Source organism: Chanodichthys erythropterus, chromosome 7, assembly GCF_024489055.1.
Source record: "Chanodichthys erythropterus isolate Z2021 chromosome 7, ASM2448905v1, whole genome shotgun sequence".
In the NCBI taxonomy this organism is placed as follows: Eukaryota; Metazoa; Chordata; class Actinopteri; order Cypriniformes; family Xenocyprididae; genus Chanodichthys; species Chanodichthys erythropterus.
In genome coordinates, this window is record NC_090227.1 from 40252010 (window position 1) to 40275523 (window position 23514).

The 23514-nt window shown below is 38.4% G+C and overlaps 2 protein-coding genes across 2 annotated transcripts; one reads left to right on the top strand and one right to left on the bottom strand.

The window, feature by feature from the left end:
* Window positions 1–131: 131 nt before the first annotated feature.
* cd81b (CD81 molecule b) lies at window positions 132–17963 on the bottom strand. Its single transcript, XM_067390549.1, has 8 exons — window positions 17803–17963; window positions 15003–15117; window positions 4167–4264; window positions 2868–2942; window positions 2660–2773; window positions 2475–2576; window positions 1027–1110; window positions 132–921 (listed from the first exon to the last, which is right to left on the bottom strand). Exons 1-8 carry the CDS (start codon window positions 17866–17868, stop codon window positions 859–861), a joined length of 717 nt encoding a protein of 238 aa, XP_067246650.1. The 5' UTR covers window positions 17869–17963; the 3' UTR covers window positions 132–858.
* A 1056-nt stretch (window positions 17964–19019) lies between these two features.
* Window positions 19020–23233, top strand: c7h11orf58 (chromosome 7 C11orf58 homolog). Its single transcript, XM_067389431.1, has 5 exons — window positions 19020–19158; window positions 19650–19733; window positions 20597–20657; window positions 21920–22029; window positions 22675–23233. Exons 1-5 carry the CDS (start codon window positions 19102–19104, stop codon window positions 22873–22875), a joined length of 513 nt encoding a protein of 170 aa, XP_067245532.1. The 5' UTR covers window positions 19020–19101; the 3' UTR covers window positions 22876–23233.
* The last annotated feature ends 281 nt before the right edge of the window (window positions 23234–23514 follow it).

Below are 23514 nucleotides of genomic sequence, written 5' to 3' on the forward strand. Positions count from 1 at the left end.
GGGAACGCATTGGACATACAGCATAAGCTGTTTGAAGAATACGGAAAGTGCAGTTTTGGCGAAACACGTGCAAGGCCATCATTTGTTTAAATAAAGCATATACATTTACATTTTTTTTTTTTTTTAAATGACCGATCGTTTCGCTAGATAAGACCCTTATTCCTCGTCTGGTATCGTTTAAAGCTCTTTGAAGCTGCGCTGAAACTAATTTTGACCTTCAACCGTTTGGACTCCATTGAAGTCCACTATAAGGAGAATAATCCTGGAATGTTTTCATCAAAAACCTTAATTTCTTTTCAACTGAAGCAAGAAAGACATGAACATCTTGGATGACATGGGGGTGAGTGAATTATCAGGAAAAAAAATGTTGAAAGTGAACTAATCCTTTAAGGACTAATGAAATCCAATGTCTGATATGCAAGACACAAATGTACTTGTTGCATAACAGATTTGTATGTTAACTCTCTTTAAACATCACATTGATTTACTTGACAAACACACACACACACTAAAATGTAAGTGCATTGAAGCACTTTTACTACTAAAAGATGAAAATAAAAGCAATGTAAGAGAAAATCAAATAAACCGATTAAATAAAAGTAAAACAATACAACATAATAGCAATGTTATCCATATTACTGTCAATCACATTATTCCCTGATATCAGTTATTGGTTTATTTATTATAGCGTTCGGTGTGTATTCTGGTGCATTCACATAGGAAGTCCTCTCTACAAACACTGGGATCAATGTTCAATGTTTGGACATCTGAACTCAAAAAGAGAGGGAATGCAAAAGTGAAATGGCCTCCTGCCCATCACTAGGAAAAATCCAACATTGTTGGTCATCATCCAGCATCTCAGTACGCAGGAGTGTTGCGGATGGCACAGCAGAGGACCATGGTAAAGATCATCTCAAAAACCTGGACATGAAGTAGAGAGAAATTACACACACAGGGACATTTTGGGAGGGGTGTTGAGTTATTCTTAGTACAAGTCTGTAATTGTGCATGTGTGTACATTCTCACCATAATGACAGCAATCACTAGGGCGGCCAATCCAATGACATGGAGCTTCTCAGAGAACAGGTCCCTTAGCTTTGTGTGGCAACTCTGAAGTGCACAACATCAGATACAGTTTTTTTAAATAGTTTTGGGACATTTTTGTAACATTCTATAAACTGTAAAGGATTAGTTCACTTCAGAATAAAATTTTCCTGATCATTTACTCACCCCCATGTCTTTCTTTCTTCAGTCGAAAAGAAATGAAGGATTTTGAAGAAAACATTCCAGGATTTTTCTCCATATAGTGAAGAAACCCCTTCAACGGGTTGAAGATCCAAATTACAGTTTCAGTGCAGCTTCAAAGAGCTCTACATGATCCCAGACGAGGAATAAGGGTCTTGTCCAGTGAAACGATTGGTCATTTTATAAAAAAACTGAAATTATATACTTTTTAACCACAAATGCTCATTTTGCACTGCTCTGCGATGTGCCACGCATCATTACTGTTTGACTTAGTCTTTGCATGTGTGCTTTGTAAACACTGGATCGGTACTTCCACCTACGTCACTCATGACCTTTCCAACGTGGTTACGTAATGCGTGGCGCTTCACATAGCAGTGCAAGACGAGCATTTGTGGTTAAAAAGTACATACATTTAAATTTTTAAAGAAAATGACTGATTGTTCCTCTAGACAAAACCCTTATTCCTCATCTGGGATTGTGTAGAGCTCTTTGCATTTAAACATGCAATTTGGACTTTCACCCCGTTGATAACTGTTGAAGTCCACAATATAAATCCTGGAATGTTTTCCTCAAAAACCTACGACTGAAGAAAGAAAGACATAAACATCTTTGGCACACACGTGCCAAAAAACATGCAATTGACTTAAATCAATAAGAAATTCAAATCTGATGTGAACAAGAAACTAAATGTTCAGAGATATGAACTTATTGTTTTGAGAGAAAAAAAAAAATCTCATACAAGAATTGAGCTAAAGTGATTGAGAAAATCCATCCGCAATCAAAAACACTGTCAGCTGTCAAAATCTCACACATTTTATTGTTACAGGCTGCTTGTTTGTTTACAATTTAGCACCATGCCAGCAACCCATATAAAAACATTTAGGCCTAAATTTAAGATTAATGCCTTTGAATTACATATAAAATTTCCATCAGTTTCGATTAAAAAATGTTTTAACGTAAACAAATAAATTTAATGTCAGAAAACATGATTTCCGCACTCAAGAAATCATGGTATAGCTCATTATTAACTATTTGCATCTATTGGTTTTCATTATTTTTTTATTTTTTTCAAAAGAATCATCCAAAAAGTAAAGAGTCCTAGAGGACTTAAAACCATCACAGCCTGTATTGTTATAGAAATATTGTGGTTATGTGTATACATTATTGCCTCCAGAACACACTGAATTGAAATGAGATCTCCATCATGGTCTCAAACATGCAGCAGATACCTGAGAGATGAGCAGGTCAACTGGGTTGGTCTTCTTGGGACACAGAGAGACCCGGACAGCTGTGAAAAGTTCATTATCATCCCCTTTACCACAGCACTCAAGCTAGATATAGAGAGCGTGTGAAAATATTATTAACTGGCACAAACAGAGGCATTTTTATGAGAGGATTGATTTTGGTTACTCACTGTGTCATGGAAGACCTCCAGAACTTTGGAAGCTGCCTGTCTGGATGGCGACTCCACAGGATCCACAGCTTTAATGTATGCAACATCATAGAAGTTAATGAGCTCAGTGGAGATCTGGATGGATAGAAAGCGGGAGAGTGACATTCTCAAAATGAAGGTCTTAACATACAGACAGACTCTTTGAGTGTACATGTGTGTGTAGACTTACTGTGTCCCGGTTAATAAAGCCCCATATTCCTGCTGCCACCTCACAGGCGAAGAGGATCACTAAACATGTGAAGAACTGAGGAAGAAGACAGAAATATGTGATGAAGAAATAAGTACTGGAATAGGAAGACTGACTAAAACATCATGACTAAGCAGCACAACCCTTGTTGTGAAAAAGAAGTGTGCTTAATTGTATTGAATGTGTACTTTAAATCTTAAAAGCATGTTTTTTAAAAACTGAACTTGCAAATGGCCACTTAAGTTATAGGGCTTTTTACATAGGACTTTTAAATAGTGCACATCATCATAATGTAAAATGAATAGTTTTACGTTTACATTTAAAATACATTTTAAGTGCATTTTGAATGATTATGTTTTAACAATTAGCTGTGCTTTAAAGAAGTAGGCTACATTAATTTTCCACTACCATAATGAAACTAGGTTATATTTTTAACTGCAGTTTGATATTAAAGTTAATATACTTTTCCCCAGTTTCACAAACAAGGCTTAAGTTAGTCTCAGACTATAATGCATATCTTAAAATATGTCAGCGCCATCGTTTTGTCTCAAGATGCACACCAGTGGTTTATTTCTAAGGTACGTTTATAAATCACCTAATTAAACTAAGTCCTAATCCTGGCTTAGTCTAAGCCCTGTCTGTGAAACCGGGTTTAAAATAAATGTACTAAATTGCAACATCGTCATTACAAATTTGTAATTACAAATACATTTAATTATATGATACAAGTTTTAAAAGGAATTACATATATTTTAGTTTGGTTGTCATATTTTCAGCACTACACTTTAACCATTTTTTAAAGACAAGTAGTAATTATGAAATTACATATGAATATGTATTTAAGTCCTATTTAAGTACATCAAAAAGTCCACAGTGCAATAACTAATGTTAACATACAACTTTTGATTATAATAATGTATAGTAAATGTTGAGATTAACATTAACTAAGATTAATGAATGCTGTAGAAGTATTGTTCATTGTTAGTTCATGTTAACTAAAGTATTTAACAATAATGTAAACAAAAATGAAACCTTACTGTAAAGTGTTGCCTACATTTTAATTTAACTGCAATGCAGTTAAGTGTCCAAAAGCATCATATTCAGTGTGTAATTCTTTTTCAATGAAATTCATGTGTACTTCATCAAAATGAATGAACAGTTCATGCAAAATTCAATGGTTTTGAGTAAGTAAACCATAGTTCTTGTAAAGGTCTTTTGAAGATGGATGGTAAATCTATTAGAGGCATGCAGAATGAAAAGTATGAGTTGAGTAAAACCCACCGTTCCTAAGAGACACTGAGATTCCTGAATAGCTCCATAACAGCCGAGGAATCCCACGAACATCATTACAGCGCCAATCGCTATGAGAACATACACACCTGAAAGAGCAACACAAATCATGTATGTATGAGTCTGACATCAAATATTTAGCAGATCATATGTTTAACAGTTTCTATAGGACTCATTCCTCGTGATTTTGTTGAAAAGTAACCGGCTAATGTAATATGTTGCCACTAGATGGCATGTGTGCAGCTGTGTTAAACATCACCTCAAATTTGAACCCTATTAGTATATTTGTGAATGCATTACTACTGTATGTGGATTATATATTGTCATCATCCTAATGATAGATAAATATATTAATTCATAAATAAAATAATGCTCTTTTTCTTCATTTTTCTGGTTGAGCTGGTAAAGTCTATTCCTCTCTTTTACATTTTGTTCAGTGGAATTCAGAAGCAAAACTAAGTATTTTCCTGTCTGATTTACCATTAAACACTGTAAAAACAAAGAGAGCGATAAAGTCTCAGGCTCAGACTTATAGGTAAAAGAGCAAGTTACAATACAAACTATAAACAGACATGGGAAGATCTAGTCTAAACAGGAAACTTCCACATAACAGAATTAGATTTGCTTTCTGTGCCCACAAGACTCACACAACAGCATCTGAAAACAAGCCTGTACTAAACACATCAAAACATCTGCTTTTCAGCTTCATGTAAATGTGTCATTATTATTACTGCTCAAACTAAAGAGTAGGGAGTTTGTTCTAAACGCCTAAACCAAAGTATTAAAGGGGTCCTTGATTATGATTTCACTTTTTTAGCTTTAGTTAGTGTGTAATGTTGCTGTTTGATCATAAACAACATCCGCAAAGTTACAACGCTCAACGTTCAATGCAAAGGAAGATATTTTCTTTTACAGAAATTGCTTTTTAAGGACATTTTGACATCACAAACCCCAAAATTTACATACACCCTGGACCCGAGAACACAAAACAAAGCGGATGAGGCCATGTTGGGCTGCTTTAGAGAAGAGGAAGAGTTGTTGTAGTAGAGTGTTGTTATCATGCCATCATTTTACACCGGACTGCTTCACAAACGAGGATCAATTCAACTCTGGATTTTCACAAAAGACGGCACATGCTAGTCGATGAGTTGAATCAACTCCACAGCAACTACATAAATTTATCCACTAACCATTCAGAAACGTCCAGTTTCACTCTAAAAGTTCTTCCTGAGTCTCTCCATCAGTGTCGGTTTGAACAATGTAAGTCTGAACACCGTTACTGACAATCCTCATTTTGGCTGCGTGAGATTCTCCAGTTTTGTTGTTGTTGAGCTGTTAAAGCTCCGCCCTCTTCTGAAAAGTGGGCCGGGAGCAGCAGCTCATTTGCATTTAAAGGGACACACACAAAAATGCTGTGTTTTTACTCACACCCAAATAGGGGCAAACTTTAGTCTGACTTCGTCATACTCATATTCTAGGCAGAATGTGAGTCTGATACTGCTCCATTGCACTTAAATTATGGGGCGTGTCTTAACCGAACCAGTAAAAAAAAAACTCTGCACTCAATTGGATAGACCTACAACCAATCAGAGCAACGCAGTAAGTGACGTATGTTGAACTTGTACTTAAACTTTTGCCGAATCGCGTTGGAAGGACTGCAAACACATCTTTCCCATCGACAAATGCCTTGATTGCTGATCTTTGTTCGTCTTTTAAAATTAATGCGCTGTCGATTTCTTTTATTACAGACGTGATAGTGGAATATAAACATCTTACTTCTCCAGCTGCAGTCATCGTTGGTGAAAACCGATTCAACCCAAGCGCTCTTTGATGACGTGAGTGGTTACGTAACCGCAGATAGCCTGTCCATCATCGATTAAAGCCCGCCCTGGCAATTTGATTGGCTCGGCCTTCTGGAAGCCGAGCATAATTACTCCACAATGGATCGAGTCCAGACCGAACTTCCCGTCCAAAAAATGTTGTGGGCGGGGTTCGGGCTGGCATCCAGGCTAGGCAAATTTGTCAAGCTATAATAAATGATCTGTGGGGGATTATGAGCTGAAACTTCACAGACACATTCTGGGGACACCAGGGACTCATATTACATCTTGTAAAAGGGGCATAAAAGGCCCCTTTAAACTGACAACACCCACAACACCTGGCTGTTTAATATTCCAGTAAGTGAGTTAAAAAAAAAAAACATCCCTTTTGAAAAAGTACACTTTAGCATACTGCACAGTCCTAATATAGCCTACGTATATACTTATATAAGTATATGCTTAAAGGAACACTCCACTTTTTTTGAAAATAGGCTCATTTTCCAACTCCCCTAGAGTTAAACAGTTGAGATTTACCGTTTTAAATACCGTTTTAAATTTACCGTTTTAAATCTCAACTGTTTAACTCTAGGGGAGTTGGAAAATGAGCCTATTTTCAAAAAAAGTGGAGTGTTCCTTTAAGTGCAGTGTCTTTTCAGAGACTAAAGCATGTTAATTGCAATTGAATAAAAATGTACAGTTTAAATTTATATAGGTAGGACTTACATCTTTTTGTGTAATTACATCTTTATATGATTTTGAAATATAGTAGTAGGCCTATAAGATGTAAATATTTACATATATCCTATTTTACATGAAACAAGTACCCTATATGATGATGCCTCTTTCAGATTTATTTCATTGCGCAAAACACACTCCCATCCCTGCTGCTCCACTCTCTGTTTAAAACTTATATTTAGGAATCTGAAAGCATTCTCCAGCCAGATTCCTCTCTAAGCTGTAATGATTTGCTGGAGCGGCCGGGCTTGAACATATTTTTAGGGTTGTTTAACCGGCACTTGAGTGAACCCAAGCACTGCTCATTCTAATTTGTGGTGTAACGGGCACATGAGCAGGGCTTTTTCAATTACACGGATGTTCAGTAGCAGTGGGAGTGCAACTCTTCATCTCTCTCTTCTTTCTCTGGGTGGGCCAGACCAGCAACCCAAACTTCTTTAATCAGAAAAGGTTGTTGCTGCTATAAAAAGGAACAGGCGGGGCTCTCCATGTACTTATACTGAGTGGAGAGAGACAACCCGATGGTTTCTGCAAAAATTAATGGGCACTAACTCTATCCTAGTGCCCACAACATGCTGACCTTGTGCCGCTGAACTCTCTGTGTGTGCATCTGCTGTGGTTAAGTGTGTAAACGTGAGTGTGAGTATATGTATGTGCACATACGGGTGGAGTATGAACACGCCCTGTGGTAACTTTTAGTCTTTCCCTGGTTCTTTTAAAACACCCCGTGGGTGTGTCTGTAGAATCTCTGACTTCATGTGAAAACAGTAAAATAAAGTGTTATTAAAGAAAATACAGGAACGACTACATGACTAACAGGATCAAAGCTCTTATGAAATGATACTGCGCTGCTGCCATCATATTAGTTGTTTAAACACACACGTACACACAAAGTGATTTAGTGGCCCTGTCAAAGTCCAGCTTAGACCCTGTTTCCTGTTCCCGTCTTTTGAGGAGACATGCACCACTATTTCAGGAGTAATTGTTTCCCAAAGTTCACAGTGCAAAGGCTTCAGAAACATGCAAAGTCATCATGAAATCAAAATAGACAATTCTTTTTTCTTTCTTTTTTTTTTAATGAAATATTTCTAGATTTATTATAAACGATTCGTCTTTGCACATCATTATCAATTTAATTCACGTGCCCTCATAATCTAGATTAGGTACGAAATAAGGACACAATAGTGAAGAAAAGACTTGCAACTTCCGTTTCATCATGCCGACTTTAACATCTATCAACAACTAAAAAACGTCTTGGGTTACGAGTGTAACCCTTGTTCCCTGAGTAAGGGAACGAGACGCTACGTCAGTGACGTGATGGGAATCCTCTGCATTTTTGTGTTCGTGAAGCACTATTGTATCTAACCAATGAGAGAACGCGACGTCAGAGGCGGGTGACGTCACGAACCGGAACCTATAAAGCATGCCCGGAAACAAAGAACGCTAGCTTCTGTGACATGTCTGAAGTAAGCGCTCCAGGCATGCTGGAGGTACGGCAACGTGACGTAGCGTCTCGTTCCCTTACTCAGGGAACAAGGGTTACACTCGTAACCCAAGACGTTCCCTTTCGTGGGAACTATCGACGCTACGTCAGTGACGTGATGGGAACGCTGTCCCAACTACGCCGTGCCTCCGAGTGCCTGGCTACTATCTTGTAAAACCAAGCACCCGGAGTTCTACTCACATTAAGATTATAAAATCTGATGGTGTGCTAGGATGACCATCCAGCAGAACCACATATGTCATTAATGGATACTCCTGACATTAAGGCCTTTTAGGCCGCCATACCCCTAGTCGGGTGAACACGGACAGCTAATGGAGATGGCTGTCCGGCCCCCTCATAAGCAAGTGTGATAGCCTCGACCACCCCCTTGCTCATTCTCTGCTTAGATGCTGGACCTCCTTTCTAATGAGACCCATAAAACACACAAACAATTTATCTGTTTTTCCCCACAGGGCAGCTCTGTGGACATATGCATCTAAAGCCCTCACTGGACAGAGCAGATTGAGTTTCTCCTGATCCGAAGTTGTAAATGGAGGAAGATGGAAGGCCTAAAGTACGATGGAACCTGGGACTTTGGTGGGGACCTTAGGCATATAGCCTGGTCTAGTGTGCAGGAACGCTTTGACCATTCCAGGTGCAAATTCCAAACACAAAGAAGCAGCTGAAAGTGCTTGAAGATCTCCTATTCTTTTAAGAGATGAAATAGCCAGTAGAAATATGGTCTTTAAAGGTGAGGAATTTCTCTGAAACTTCCTCTAGTGGTTCGAAGGGAGCCTCGGCTAACCCTTCTAATACCACGGCCGAGTCCCAGGCCAACGTCCTTGTAGGTACTGAAGGCCCCAGCCTCAGAGTACCACGGAGGAAGCGTATAAAAAGGGGGGCTCGACCTACCGAGGAATCCCCCAGAGGACTATGGCCAAAAATGGCCGCATACACTTCCTCGTGGAGGGAGCTCTGGAGTGGAGTATGGTCTCCACAACCTCAGTTGGGAGAGCAGCATGTATGAGCCTGGCCCCCTCAGAGGCCAGGCCCACAGTCTCCATAGCTCTGGGCATGGATGAATTATCATGCTGCCCGCTTGAGACAGGAGGTCCTGCCTGAGAGGAAGCTCCATCAGGGAGCCATCTAGAAGTGGCACTAGGTCTGAGAACCATATTTTGGTTGGCCAGTACAGGGCTATCAATATTAGACTGACCCCTTCCTGGCGTATTTACTCCAGAACTCCCGGGAGCAGAGCGAACGGGGAAATGCATACAGACGCAGCCTCGGCCACGTCTGTACCATGGCATCCAGACCCAGTGGTGCTGAATGAGATAGGAAGAACCACAGTGGACACTGGGTTGATTCCCCTGAAGCAAATAGGTCGATTTCAGCTCGACCAAAGTTTTCCAAAGTGAGCTCCACACCTCAGTATGGAGACTCCATTCCCCGGGCCTCGGCCCCTGCCTCGACAGGGCGTCTGCTCCCACATTTTAATGCCCTCAGGTCTGGGAAGAAGTATTTTACTGCAAGAAATACCGCCATCATTTCCAGCCGATTTAAGTGCCAGGAACTGATGGTCCTCCCAGAGACCCTGAGCTGAGCGACCACTCATGATCGCCCCCCAGCCCATGAGAGAAACATCCGTCGTAAGCATTACGCGACGACGAGAAGTCCCAAACATGGGTTCTGGGACAGGAACCAAGGCTTTTTCCACATGACCAGAGCACGAAGGCATCGCCGCGTGACTTTTGATCTTGCGAAAAGGATTTCCCCTCGGAGAAAACCCCTTGGTCCTGAGCCACCACTGTAAGAGTCTCATGTGCAGAAGGCCAAAAGTTATCACGTTGGACGCAGCCGCCATAAGACCTAACAGTCTCTGAAACTTTTACAGTGAATGACTGGTCAAGAGAGACCACCGTCGTGTTGTCCGTACGGACCAACACGTGGTGGCCCCTCAGGTCTGGGAGGAAGTGTTTCAGTTCTAGAGACACCGCCATCATCTCCAGCCGATTTATGTGCCAGGAGAGCTGATGGTCCTCCCTTAGACCCTGAGCCGAGCAACCACTCATGATCGCCCCCCAGACCGTGAGGGAAGCATCTGTCGTAAGCATTACGCGACGACGAGGAGTTCCCAGCACGGGTCCCTGGGACAGGAACCAAGGCTTTTTCCACATGACCAGAGCACGAAGGCATCGCCGCGTGACTTTGATCATGTGAAAAGGATCTCCCCTCAGGGAAAACCCCTTGGTCCTGAGCCACCACTGTAAGGGTATCATGTGCAGAAGGCCAATAGTAATAACGTTGGACGCAGCTGCCATCAGACCCAACAGTCTCTGAAACTGTTTTACAGTGAGTGACTGGCCTAACTTCACCCCATTCACGGCTCCGAAAATGGAATTCACACGAGCAGGAGACAGCTGCGCCTGCATCGTGGTAGAATCCCAGATTACTCCTAGATAGTTTGCAATCTGACTCGGAACCAGCACACTCTTTTTGGCATTGAGCCTCAGCCCAAGCTTTTTCATGTGCGACAGAACAACATCTCGATGTTGAACTGCCAACTGTTCTGTTTGAGCTAATATCAACCAATCGCCGATATAGTTCAGCACGCAGATGCCCTGGAGTCTCAATGGAGCCAGCGCTGCATCCACGCACTTCATGAACGTGCGGGGTGATAATGATAGGCTGAAAGGAAGAACCCTGTATTGGTAAGCTTTGTCCCCGAAAGCAAACCTGAGGAACTTCCTATGAGAAGGATGGATGGATACATGAAAGTTAGCATCTTTCAGGTCTATCACAACAAACCAGCTCCTCGGACCTGATCTGTCCCTTCTTTGGAACAATGAAGTATAGGTTGTGAAACCCTGACAGCTTGCTGGGAGGAGAACCCCTTCTATAGCTCCTTTTTGCAAGAGCGTCATAACCTCCTGTTCCATTACCAGAGACTGCTCGGGGCCACCACTGTGGGAAGGACCCCATTAAACTGGGGCGGGCGAGACCCGAATTTGTAACCCTTTTCTATTGTGAGCAGCACCCATTTTGAAATATTTGGGAGAAGTTTTCATTCTGCCTTATTTACAAAGGGAACCAGTCTCTCGAGACTGGCCTCTGGTGTTTTTTGAACACTTGACTCGGCACCCTGAAGCGGCGAACCGGCAAGGAACAGCCGAATCAAATGATGACCGGCCCTCCTCGGAGGATCGGTGGAGACCGCTGCGCCCTGAAACACACTGGGTGGCAGGGTTAGCAGAACGGCCCCCTGAGGGCGCCAAAGAGGGATGAGTACCAAGTATTTTAATACCCAACCCTCTCTGGAGGGGACTGCCCTCCAATGTCCTGCGCCACTGGCATCAGGACTTCTTCGAAGCCTTCTTGGAAGTAATTACAGTCCGCAGATCTGTGTTACCCCACAAAGACTTCGGCTGTGTCGCCTGTCCCTGTCCCCAAGCTTTCTGCGGGGGACCAAGGGTGGCGACACTTTCTTTTAAATTCCTCAGAATTTAATGTATTCAATATTTCATTTAATCCTCAAATTAAATGCAGCCAGTTCTTATATAAATATATATATTTTTGAACAGACTGAATATATTTAGAATACAAAAAAAAAGAATTATAGCTCGTAATAATTCGCAAGGTATTTTAGGGAAAGAGAGAAAGGGAAACTCCCGTCTGCTCAGATCCCTTAATATATAAATATATATACACATATACATACACACACATGCATAATTACGGACACGTGATACATGCGCAGCCTCGGCAAACGCAAGACCCGAGCTGTATATTCATTCTTGCAGACTTAATCTACGCGCTGCCTCGGCAACGCGAGATCCGAGCCATATATTCTTTAATGAAAACCCAATCCACGCGCTGCCTCGGCAAGCGCGAGATCCGAGCTTAGACTTTTATTCCCTCGAGAATAAAGCCAACAGGAGTGGAGCTACAAAACTCCCGCTAGTGCATACTTCCTCATGGGCTGGAGATGAGGATGACGGTCCCTCATCACCACCCTCGACACCTTCAACATCAACCTCCTCGGAGGAAGATATATTCAGTGTCGGTGCCTCCCTTTGCGGGGAAGAAACCGCAGCGCGTGCTTCCACCACCAAAGGAGAGACACTAGATCTAGCAGGTAAGGGAAGCGATAAGGCAGAGCCCGTCTCTCCCCCTCTGCTAGATCCATTTGTGAACCCCACGAGTGCAGCCTTCGCTGTGCCTCGGCAGCAGCGGGACCAGACCCGCGGGGAACACTCGCCGCGGCGCCCTCCTCAAAGAGCGCCCGGCGTGAGCGCAGCGCCCTGAGAGTGAGCCACTCACAGTGCACACAGACAGCCCCCTCAAGAGCTGCCTGTGCGTGCTCAACTCCCAGGCATTTCACACACATCTCATGTGTATCTCCCTCCACGATGAATCGCGGGCAAGGAGGTGCACACTTAGTGAAACGCTGGCTTTTCTCCGTCATTTTATATATATATATATATATATATATATATATATATATATATATATATATATATATATATATATATATATATGTCTATTATGTGTCTTATTTCACTTGTTTAGAAACTCTTGTCCTCAGACAAGAGATCACTTTCTGGCGAGATGGTAGACAGACAACAGTAAATAAGACAGACAAGATACAAATAGCGCTTACTGAAGACAACAGAAGCTAGCGTTCTTTGTTTCCGGGCATGCTTTATAGGTTCCGGTTCGTGACGTCACCCGCCTCTGACGTCGCGTTCTCTCATTGGTTAGATACAATAGTGCTTCACGAACACAAAAATGCAGAGGATTCCCATCACGTCACTGACGTAGCGTCGATAGTTCCCACGAAAGGGAACTGTAATATTGAGGTAATACATATAAAAACACAAACCAACACATTCTATCCGGTGAAAGGTTATCCTATTTCTTCGGGAATTTTAATCTCAGCGGTTTCACAAACAGAAACTGCGCAATGTTGTGGCATCAAGTCTTAATCTGATTTCACTTTTTTAACTTTAGTTAGTGTGTAATGTTGCTGTTTGAGAATAAACAACACCTGCAAAGTTATGACACTCAAAGTTCAATGCAAAGGGAGATTTTTTCTTTTACAGAAATCAGTTTTTAAGGACTACAACAAATGACTGGTAGGGACTACAACAAGCTTCTTCCTGGGTTGGTGACATCACAAACCCCAAAAATTTACATAAACCCCGCCCCCGAAAACACCCAACAAAGGGGGTGAGGCCATGTTGGGCTGCTTTAGAGAAGAGGAAGAGTTGTTGTAGTAGAGTGTTGTTATCATGCCGTCATTTTACGCCGGACTGCTTCACAAACGAGGGTCAATTCAATGCTGGATTTGCACAAAAGATTAACATGACGGCACATGCTAGTGGATGAGTTGAATCAACTCCACAGCAACTACATAAATTTCCATCAGTGTCGACTCCGGTTTGAACAATGTAAGGCTGAACACCGTTACTGACAATCCTCATTTTGTCTGCGTGAGATTCTCCAGCTTTGTTGTTGTTGAGCTGTTAAAGCTCCGCCCTCTTCTGGAAAGGGGGCCGGGAGCAGCAGCTCATTTGCATTTAAAGGGACACACACAAAAACGGTGTGTTTTTGCTCACACCCAAATAGGGGCAAACTTCACAGGCACATTCTGCAGACACCAGAGATATTACATTTTGTGGAAACGCATTTTGTTTTCATTGCAGTGCACACACACATACTTCACTCTGAGATCATGCTGCGCACATTCAGGAGAAAAAAAAATTAAAGAGCAGAGAAACTTGTTATAAATGCTGCCCTGCGACTTTTATTATTAAAGCAGCTTAGCTACTGAATCGCTACATTATAATTCTCAGCAACGGAAGAAACATTGCTGGGTTTGAAGAAATTAAACTCACAAATTAATTGCTAATAGAGATGCAGATAATTCGCACACAAATCTCTCATAACTTCCTCTCTCAATAATTAATTCAAATAAATGCAATAATTAATTCATTCAAACTAAATTTTATCCTACCACACTACTTTACGTATATGTCTGATTTAAAGTAGGCAGAATGCTAAATCCGTAAGTTCAAAGCGTCATTCAAAATAAATAGTCATTTCTATCCTTCTGGTAAAATACTGTGCTACAAACATCAATAACAGTACTTATTTTCCTTTACTTCATGCATTAAAATCATTTAATGCCCAGCTAGCCATGAATTATCCCTTGGCATATGCAAGTTTATACATTTTCAATGCTTTACCTGTTCAAATGTTTACTTGATTGTGAATTGTTTATTTATTTTGTATGTCCTTCAGTTGTTCGGTATCCTCTTTTGTTTTGTCTGCATTTTTGTTGTGAGCAGAAAGAAAAAAATAATAATTCATAATAATAATTGTATATATTCTGCTCATTACTTTAAACAACATTGTAAAGGATACATAATAATAAAACCCACATAAGTAAAGTGTTACGTAAGACCCAAAATAAAGATGAATAACACTGAAATAAATGTTTCTAAACCATACTTTATGATGATATAATTAATCGAGCAGAAATGAGCATTTAGGTCGGAAATGAACGGGCAAGATCATTTTCAGATGGTTATGATGACAGGGTTTGAGTGCCTAGTTTAAATAACAAGGTTGGATAATTGGAACTAGATTGTAGTTCACATTTTAAATCTGAACCTATCAGAGGGATGAAACAGCTCTTTAAGATGACAACTGTATTTATACTAGAACTTAATGCTTTGTCATCAATGGCCTAGCCAGCGTGTGTGTGTGTGAGCAGAGGTCACTTACTGATATAAAACGTTCCTGGTGCTTGAGTCCCCTCAAACTGGAGCATTAGGAGGCTGCTGGTTTGACTATCATGGCGAAGCCACAGAGCTACACCCAGAATCACGCCACCGGCCAGCTAAAAATAAGAGAACACCAAAAAGAAAAACAGAGATTTTCAGAAAAAAAAATCACAATTTAAATACTTTTGATGACAGCCGGAATTTAAAATCATTCTACAGTTGTCGTCGCCCAGGAATGTTTGTTTCAGTTCACTTTCCGGAGGTCACTGCAGAGGTCATTTCTTCCTGCATTTGGGGAAGAAACATCTGACAGCTTTAGTGTTATTCATCCACAAAAAAGGGTGGTCCTCCTCTTCGGTTCACTGTGATACACTTTGTTTGTTTATTTTTTTGTAATTCGTGGAGCAGGAAGCAGCAGCTTCACTCAGAGAATTGTGGAAGTCAGATATATTTTTGTGTAAAGTACAATGACAGGAAACAATACACATCTCAAGAGGGTTTGGGATTGGTGCTGTGATATCACACAACATCATTCTCTTCAAAGTTAAAGGTTTTGAATGAAAACATGAATTTAAATTTGCAGCATTGCGAAGTAGACTTTTATTAAGATGAGTCAGAAAAGTTACGTGATTTTTATTTTTAACTTTTGAACAACTGACCAAGGTAAACATCATTTATTTCCAGTAATGAATGTTATTCCATAATGTTTGTCCTGCTGCTAAATGCTAATTTGACATTCCTCAAAATGCATAATTAGTTTTTTTACTCTATGATATCAGTGTTTGAACATCATGTTTTAATCAACAAGAGGCTCTGCGGACTGTATGTCAGCATTTTATGAAGTTAACTTGTTGCTCTGTGATTTGTTCTTTCGTATTTGCTTCAGTTATTTTAAGGTGTATTCATGTCCCTAAAGCATATGGACGTAATTATAGAGAGTGTAAAAATATAGCAAAACCACAGCTAACCCTCATTCTACAGGAGGCTCTCTGGAGCCACATTCTCTTCATGTCTAGGAACACATACACAAGACAAACTCTGACTATACTAACTGACTGCGAGATGCAAAAGAAACTATGCTTCACAAAATATTATGCATGAAAACACCAAGTCATCTATGACATGACATGCATTTATTCCAGTTAATGTACAGGCATGTGTTTTAAATGTCCTTAAACTCTAACAAATCATAAAACACTGTGGAAAAAAATCTGTGAGAAGAATGGTGAGAAAAAATGTGGGTAAAAGCACATCTAATCAATGGACCCACAAGAAGAACTTATGTGATTTTCTGCTCTGAAGATACGGATGCACTGATATGAAAAATTTGGCCGATACCGATAATACTTTAGCTTTGAAAGCCGATAACCGATATATTGGGCGACAAATCTCAGCTGAAGGAAATAATCCATTATTTTTCTGCTTTAATATATCGGCCAAATTTTAATGATAACATTAAAAATTAGGGATGTACCGATATGAAAAGTTCGCCCGATACCGATAACCAACAATACTTTAGCTTAGAAAGCCGATAACTGATATATTGGCCGATAAATCTCAGCTGAAGGAAATAATCCATTATTTTTCTGCTTTAATATATCGGCCACATTTTAATGATAACATTAAAAATTAGGGATGCCCCGATATGAAAATTTCGTCCGATACCGATAACCGACAATACTTTCGCTTTGAAAGCCGATAACCGATATATTGGGCGACAAATCTCAGCTGAAGGAAATAATCCATTATTTATCTGCTTTAATATATCAGCCAAATTTTAACTCTAATGATAACATTAAAAATTAGGGATGCACTGATATGAGAATTTCGGCCGATACCAATAATTCCTTATATTTGAACGCAGATAACCGATATATTTGCCGATAAATCTAAATCAAAATTTTTATATAATTTTTGAGAGCCTGCTGATTACAAAAACAAAAGTCTCATCATTAAAAGCCATGTCCCATGCACACAATTATAATGTTCTCATTATAATATTATGTAGCTTATACTGTATTTTCCTTTTTGAAGTGATTTCAATCATATAAGCAATTCAAAACAATAATGGCGGACATCTGAAGTGTCTCAGCTGAAGGAAATAATCCATTATTTATCGGCTTTAATATATATTATAAATTTTCTTATCAGGCCGATAACGAAAAATGAACATATATCGTCCGATACCGATATGGTGGCCAATATATAGTGCATCCCTATTTAAAGACTTGACTTAAATAAGAACCATGGGATTCATTTAATTCAGGAACATTCAGAATTACAAGTTTATTCATATATATAATATAATACCACAGTAGGCTATAGTAAGAAATATGAGTATGATATAAACATATAATACCATAAAATAACTTTTCTTTTTCATGATAAAGCATTAGCATCCCAGCTAACAGGGAAAATTCTCCTGGAATTTTCCTGGAAAAGGTTCCCTCTATGAACAAACTTTCCTCCAGTATAGAACGTTTGTTCAAAGTTCTCTGGTCTTAAATCACGCTCTCAAAACATTAGCACAAAAAACATTATTTATAATACAACTTTTTTCTGAAAGGTTTTAGTTGAACGTTTTTAAAATGTTACTACCTGTTTCTGAATCTTCAGGAGTACATTCAAAAGTAACGTTTGAATACCCAAGGGGGGGAAAGGGTTAAAAACTGGACAGAAATAACTTAATTGAAACAGTAGCGAAGAGTTCTTACTACCTATTTTTGTTAGCTAGGATTACTTTAGACTTTTTAAATGATAATAGTAAAGAAACAATAATATTGGTAAACAAACAAACTTACCCAGAAAATGAAGTTTAAGAAGAAAAGCATATATTTGATGCACTGAGAGCAGCCGGTAACAGCCATGGCTTGATCTCGTCGAAGGCGCTGAAATGATGCTGTTCTGGAGGAAGAAGAGGTTCAGTCAGTTCCACAGATAGATATGAGTGGATGTGAAGGCAGACCGGATGGATCTCTGAGACTAACCCACGAGCTCATGTGTTTATATAAACTCACTGAGCCAGAAAAGAGAGAGAGAGAGAGAAGCCAAGCTCTACCCCTCATTTACATATACATAAAAACCTTGTTTCAATTGATTAAACTGCAATGCATAACGAATCTAAATGCACATCAGCTGGTACAAAGACATGAAAAAATACTATGGTAATTTATACTATAGTGTTTTTGAACCATACTATAGTAAAGTACATGAATTAATTTGTTGTGGTAACTCTATAGTTTTTTTTATAGGTTTTATAGGTTTTCTACAACTATAGGGTATATTATACTACAATGAATACTCTACAGTTTACTGTAAAGTATACTACAGTATTTATTACAGTTTACTATAATATGCTGTAGCATTCATTAACAAAGTGTAAATACTATAATATATACAGTATACTGCAATTTACTGTAGTATGGTTCAAAAAATTAGGCTAGTATTTTTTTCATGTGGGGTGGCTCTTTTTGTAGGCTATATATTTTACATTATAATTTAGCTATATTATATTCTCTATATTTTATTTGATCATTTATATAATCTGAATAATGTTTTATATTATAATATATTCTCCCAAAAAACGAATATATACATATGTGTGTGTGTGTGTGTGTGTGTGTGTGTGTGTGTGTGTGTGTGTGTGTGTGTGTGTGTGTGTGTGTGTGTGTGTGTGTGTGTGTGTGTGTAAAATGTTGCTAACCATATGAATTTGTTGATCAATAATAAAACTTTTATACTAAAAAGTGTCAATATACTATATATATATATATATATATATATATATATATATATATATATAGTATAGTATAGTATAAATAAATAATTTTTAGGATTTCAGTGCATATTTTGAAGACCAAAAACCAGGTTTCAACTATACTGTATATATTTATGGATTTTATACATTTGTTGGTTGAAAACAAATAAACAAAACATTGGGTTAAAAGTAGAGGAGACTCGATTTTGCGTCGTTATAACTACAACTTCCAAGATGCACTGCGCGCAGGTCATGATAGCTACTAGCTGCTAAGTTAACGGTGGAGCAGAAAGGCAGGCGCAAGCAATGTTGATTTGACTACTGTTGTTCAAAACCTTTGAAAATGAGTTCTTCAGACGAAAAATGTAAAGGCACAAAACGACCCGCATCTCCAGATGAAGTATGTGTTTTCCATCATCATGTATTTCTGAATTAACTACAGCTGATCTGACATTTTGGTGAACCTAGAATGTTAGCAGATTGTTAGCAATGTGCAGCTACAACTATTTTTAAATGTTAGTCGTGTGCTGAAGGAGTTACATATGCATTTTACTAGTGTATTATCTGCCTTTTTTGTACTTTATTCCGCTTTGCTTTGGCTATAAATGATTTTGCATAGCTAGCTACTGTACCAGATAATTCATTTCCAGGTGATATCTGTTCAGCGTTTTCTGCATTCATAGTTAAACGTCATTTTAATATATAATTATATATGTATATTTATTATTATTATTGTTATATAATGAACATATAAATGTGTGTGTGTGTATTTATATGTATAGTTAAAAAAAAAAAAAAAAAAAAAACTTTTATTATTGGAAATAATAAATTGTATGTGCTTTTCTGACACACTAATGAATCAAGTGAAACTGTTTTGACCTGTTAATGCAGACCGGATCCACACAATGGACATCAGCAGATTTAGGGACAGACGAAAGGAAGCAGAAGTTTTTGAGGCTGATGGGAGCAGGAAAGGTACATTTCTTTCTGTTAAGGATTAGTTCACTTCAGAAATAAAATTTCCTGATAATCTACTCACCCCCATTTCATCCAAGATGTCCATGTCCTTCTCTCTTCATTCAAAAATAAATTAAGGTTTTTGATGAAAACATTCTAGGATAATTTTCTTTATAGTGGACTTCAATGGACTCCAAACGGTTGAAGGTCAAAATTACAGTTTCAGTGCAGCTTTAAAGCGTTCTACACAATCCCAGACGAGGAAAAAATTAAAAATTATGTTTTAACCATAAATGCTCATCTTGAACTAGCTCTCTTCTTCTTCTCAAGTACCTTAATTAAAGTTTGAACTAATCGTTATATACTTTGCACTAGCATATTGTATATGACAATTTAGTTCAAACTGTGACCTGTGGAGGGCAGTAATACACTTAGCAGTGTCTACACTGCTGGAATTCAAATAGAGAAGAAGAAGAGAGCTAGTTCAAGATGAGCATTTATGGTTAAAATGTATAAATTTATTTATTTTTTAGAAAATGAGTGGTTTCTCTAGATAAGACCCTTATTTCTCGTCTGGGATCGTGTAGAACGCTTTGAAGCTGCACTGAAACTGTAATTTTGACCTTCAACCGTTTGGAGGCCATTGAAGTCCACTATATGGAGAAAAATCCTGGAATGTTTTCATCAAAAACCTTAATTTCTTTTCGACTAAAGAGAGAAGGACATGAACATCTTGGATGACATGGGGGTGAGTAAATTATCAGGAAATTTTATTTGGAAGTGAACTAATCCTTTAATTCACTTCAACTGTTTCTAGCTATTGTCTAATTGCAACATGAACATCACTCATTCTTGTTTCAAATGTTTTTATGCATTGACAGAAAGAGCACACTGGACGCCTTGTTATTGGGGATCACAAGTCAACGTCCCATTTCCGCAGTGGTGAGTCTCTAGGGTGGAAGTGAAGGGTTGCTGGAAAGTGATTGCAGTCTCCTATTGTGTTGGATGAGACACTTCAAAATCCCCGGTTGTGCGGGGACTGCATCAGATGACATCCTGTACGCCACATATCCTTTTCCCTACAGTGCAGCTTAAGAGAACATGCTCTGACCTTTAAACCAACCACCGGTAAAGTTCTGTCATTTACTGACCACATAGGACTACGTTACAATGCAGTGTACACTTGTAAAATATAAAACAAGTACCTTAATTAAGTTTCTTATTGATATATAGGCTGTGTAAAATAACCCATAAGGGAGACATTATTGTTATGGGAAATTGTTTGAATTTATCAATGCTTTATTATCTGCATTAAAACAAAAATGGCCACACACACACGTACATATATTGTGTGTATGTGTAATATATGTGCGTGCGTGTATATTTATGGTAACACATTAGTATAGGGAAAACATATTAACTATGACCTTTTCCTTAATAATCTCCTAATTACTGCTTATTAATAGTTAATAAGGTAGTTAAGTTTAGGTATTGGGTAGGATTAAGAATGTAGAATACGGTCACATGGAATAAGGCATTCATATGTGCTTAATAAGTACTAATAAAAAGACAATATTCTAGTTATATGCATGCTAATAAGCAACTAGTTAAAAGACCCTAAAATAAAGTGTTTATTTATATATATATATATATATATATATATATATATATATATATATATATATATATAATATAATGTATATGTATAATAATCACCCACTCATGCCAAAAACATTTTTTTCAGACATTTTTGATATATTTTTACTAGTGGGTGCAGGACACTATTGTTCATTTATGTAAGTGAGGATAGCAAAGTAAATTGTAAATTGTGACATTATACCCAAAAAAAATTTCATACAGTGGACTACCAGTAAAATTGATAATTTTATTGCCATTTTTTTAAACTATAGTGAATAAACTATTATAATGAATGAAATGTTCAAGGTGTCTGAATACATTTTGGATTGACTGTGTAAATATATATTTATATGTGTATTTTTTGCCACTTTTCTTTGATTCTGATTTAGCAATAAAAAATAACTATAATGGGAAATCATCATCAGCATCAAAGCAAAAATGACATCAAAAATAACATCATACTTGTCATTTTAAAAATATGGTGTACCTTTTGCCATTTTTGCATTGATGCTATTATTGTCTGCACTGAAGATGTAATATTGTTGTATTTGATTGTGTGTCTGTAGGGTCAGAGGATCAGAAGATTAACGCTGAGCTGGAACACCAGTATCAACAGGGTCTGGATGGGAAGATATCTGGGAGGAACAGGAGACACGTCGGCCTGGGCTTTAGTGAGGTCTGAACACTCTCTTATGTCCTGGGTATATGCTAGTGTATGCGCACAGGCTTGCAAAGCATACTTCATTTGACTTGTACACATACACAGGCGATTGATGTATCCGCAGTTTTGAGCAATCTCTCGCCACGAGTGACAACCCATGTAAACATCTTTGTATTCTTTCATGCTAGATTTGTACAAATGAGGGTACTTTCTAACCTCTTCGCACAATTTCTTGTCTATGTAGGCCTCCATTGTCGCTGTAGCTTGCATTTGTTCTGGTCGGTTCTGTTTATGCCATTTTTCTTTGACTATCTTGTGAATTGATGCCCCAAGGGCACGGCTGCCACCTTGTGGATTAACGAATTACTGCAAAAACAATTAATTGTGCATGTGCGATTTGCATTTACAAAAGTCTGGCGGTGCGAGTACTCTTTTGATGACAAAATTTGCATCGTGCACTACGCTGACCCTTGTGTACGCGTAAAAAGTGATACTTTGGGCTTTATAAGCTGTGTTGAAATGTTGATAAATTGAGATTTTTTATATTGGGAATTATTCCTGGGTTAGCTTTGCCAGGGATTTACAGTGTAAGTGATGAACATCTCATATGAGAGCACATTTTGTTGATTTGTTGTGAACTGCTGTGCTTCCTTTTCACAGCCCGATCCACCCGCTGTGAGTCTGAGCGCTGCTGTGCCCGAGAAGTTGGACAGTTCAGAAAAGGCCAGTGAACAACCATCAGAACCACAGAAGAAAGAGAAAACGCCTTCATCCAAGGCAGAACTCAAGAAACAGGAAGAGCACACAGACTCGGAGGACAAGAAAAAGACTTTTAAAATGGCATTTGTAAAAGCCACATAAATGGCTTTTTTTGTTATTTGTTTGATTTTTGCAATTTCTTGATCTCCTAAAATGTTCCAGTAATTCACTGAGAGTGAGAGCACATTTTTATTTCCTTAAAAAAGATGAAATTGTGGTTTTCAATTTTAAATGTAATCACGTCAGTGCCATGTTATTTGGACTTGCTTGAACTTGTTGAGAACTGTTTCTTCTGTACAAATTAAAGAAATAGTTCCTACAAGAAATGAAATCCTGTCTGTCTACTCAGCCCTTAAGATTTCATATAAACATGAGGATGGGCAGAAACTGAGGCTATCAAGAAATGTTTGCAGACAAAATGTCAATTGTGTGTATTAAGTCAATGTGTGAATATCAATAAACAGTAAAAATTGTTCTGTGATTGTGATTTGAAAACTGTGTATATGTATATATACATGCACACACCTATATACATTTGTATTTAGATATACATGTATATAGATATCTGTGTGTGTGTGTGTGTATATATTTATATATATATATATATATATATTATTTTTTTGCTGTCAATCACATCTAACAAAATGTTGTTTACATATGTGTATACATTACATTTATATACATGTAGATATACACACACACACACATATATATATATATATATATATATATAAAATGTTC

Excerpts from the sequence above, each read along its gene's own strand:
- cd81b (XM_067390549.1), bottom strand. The coding sequence starts at position 17,868 with ATGGCTGTTACCGGCTGCTCTCAGTGCATCAAATATATGCTTTTCTTC. Across the intron at positions 15,118-17,802 it reads TCTTAAACTTCATTTTCTGG|CTGGCCGGTGGCGTGATTCT; the intron begins GTAAGTTTGTTT and ends TCTTATTTTTAG. Across the intron at positions 2,774-2,867 it reads GCTTTATTAACCGGGACACA|ATCTCCACTGAGCTCATTAA; the intron begins GTAAGTCTACAC and ends CTATCCATCCAG.
- c7h11orf58 (XM_067389431.1), top strand. The coding sequence starts at position 19,102 with ATGAGTTCTTCAGACGAAAAATGTAAAGGCACAAAACGACCCGCATCT. Across the intron at positions 19,159-19,649 it reads GACCCGCATCTCCAGATGAA|ACCGGATCCACACAATGGAC; the intron begins GTATGTGTTTTC and ends CTGTTAATGCAG. Across the intron at positions 22,030-22,674 it reads TCGGCCTGGGCTTTAGTGAG|CCCGATCCACCCGCTGTGAG; the intron begins GTCTGAACACTC and ends TCCTTTTCACAG.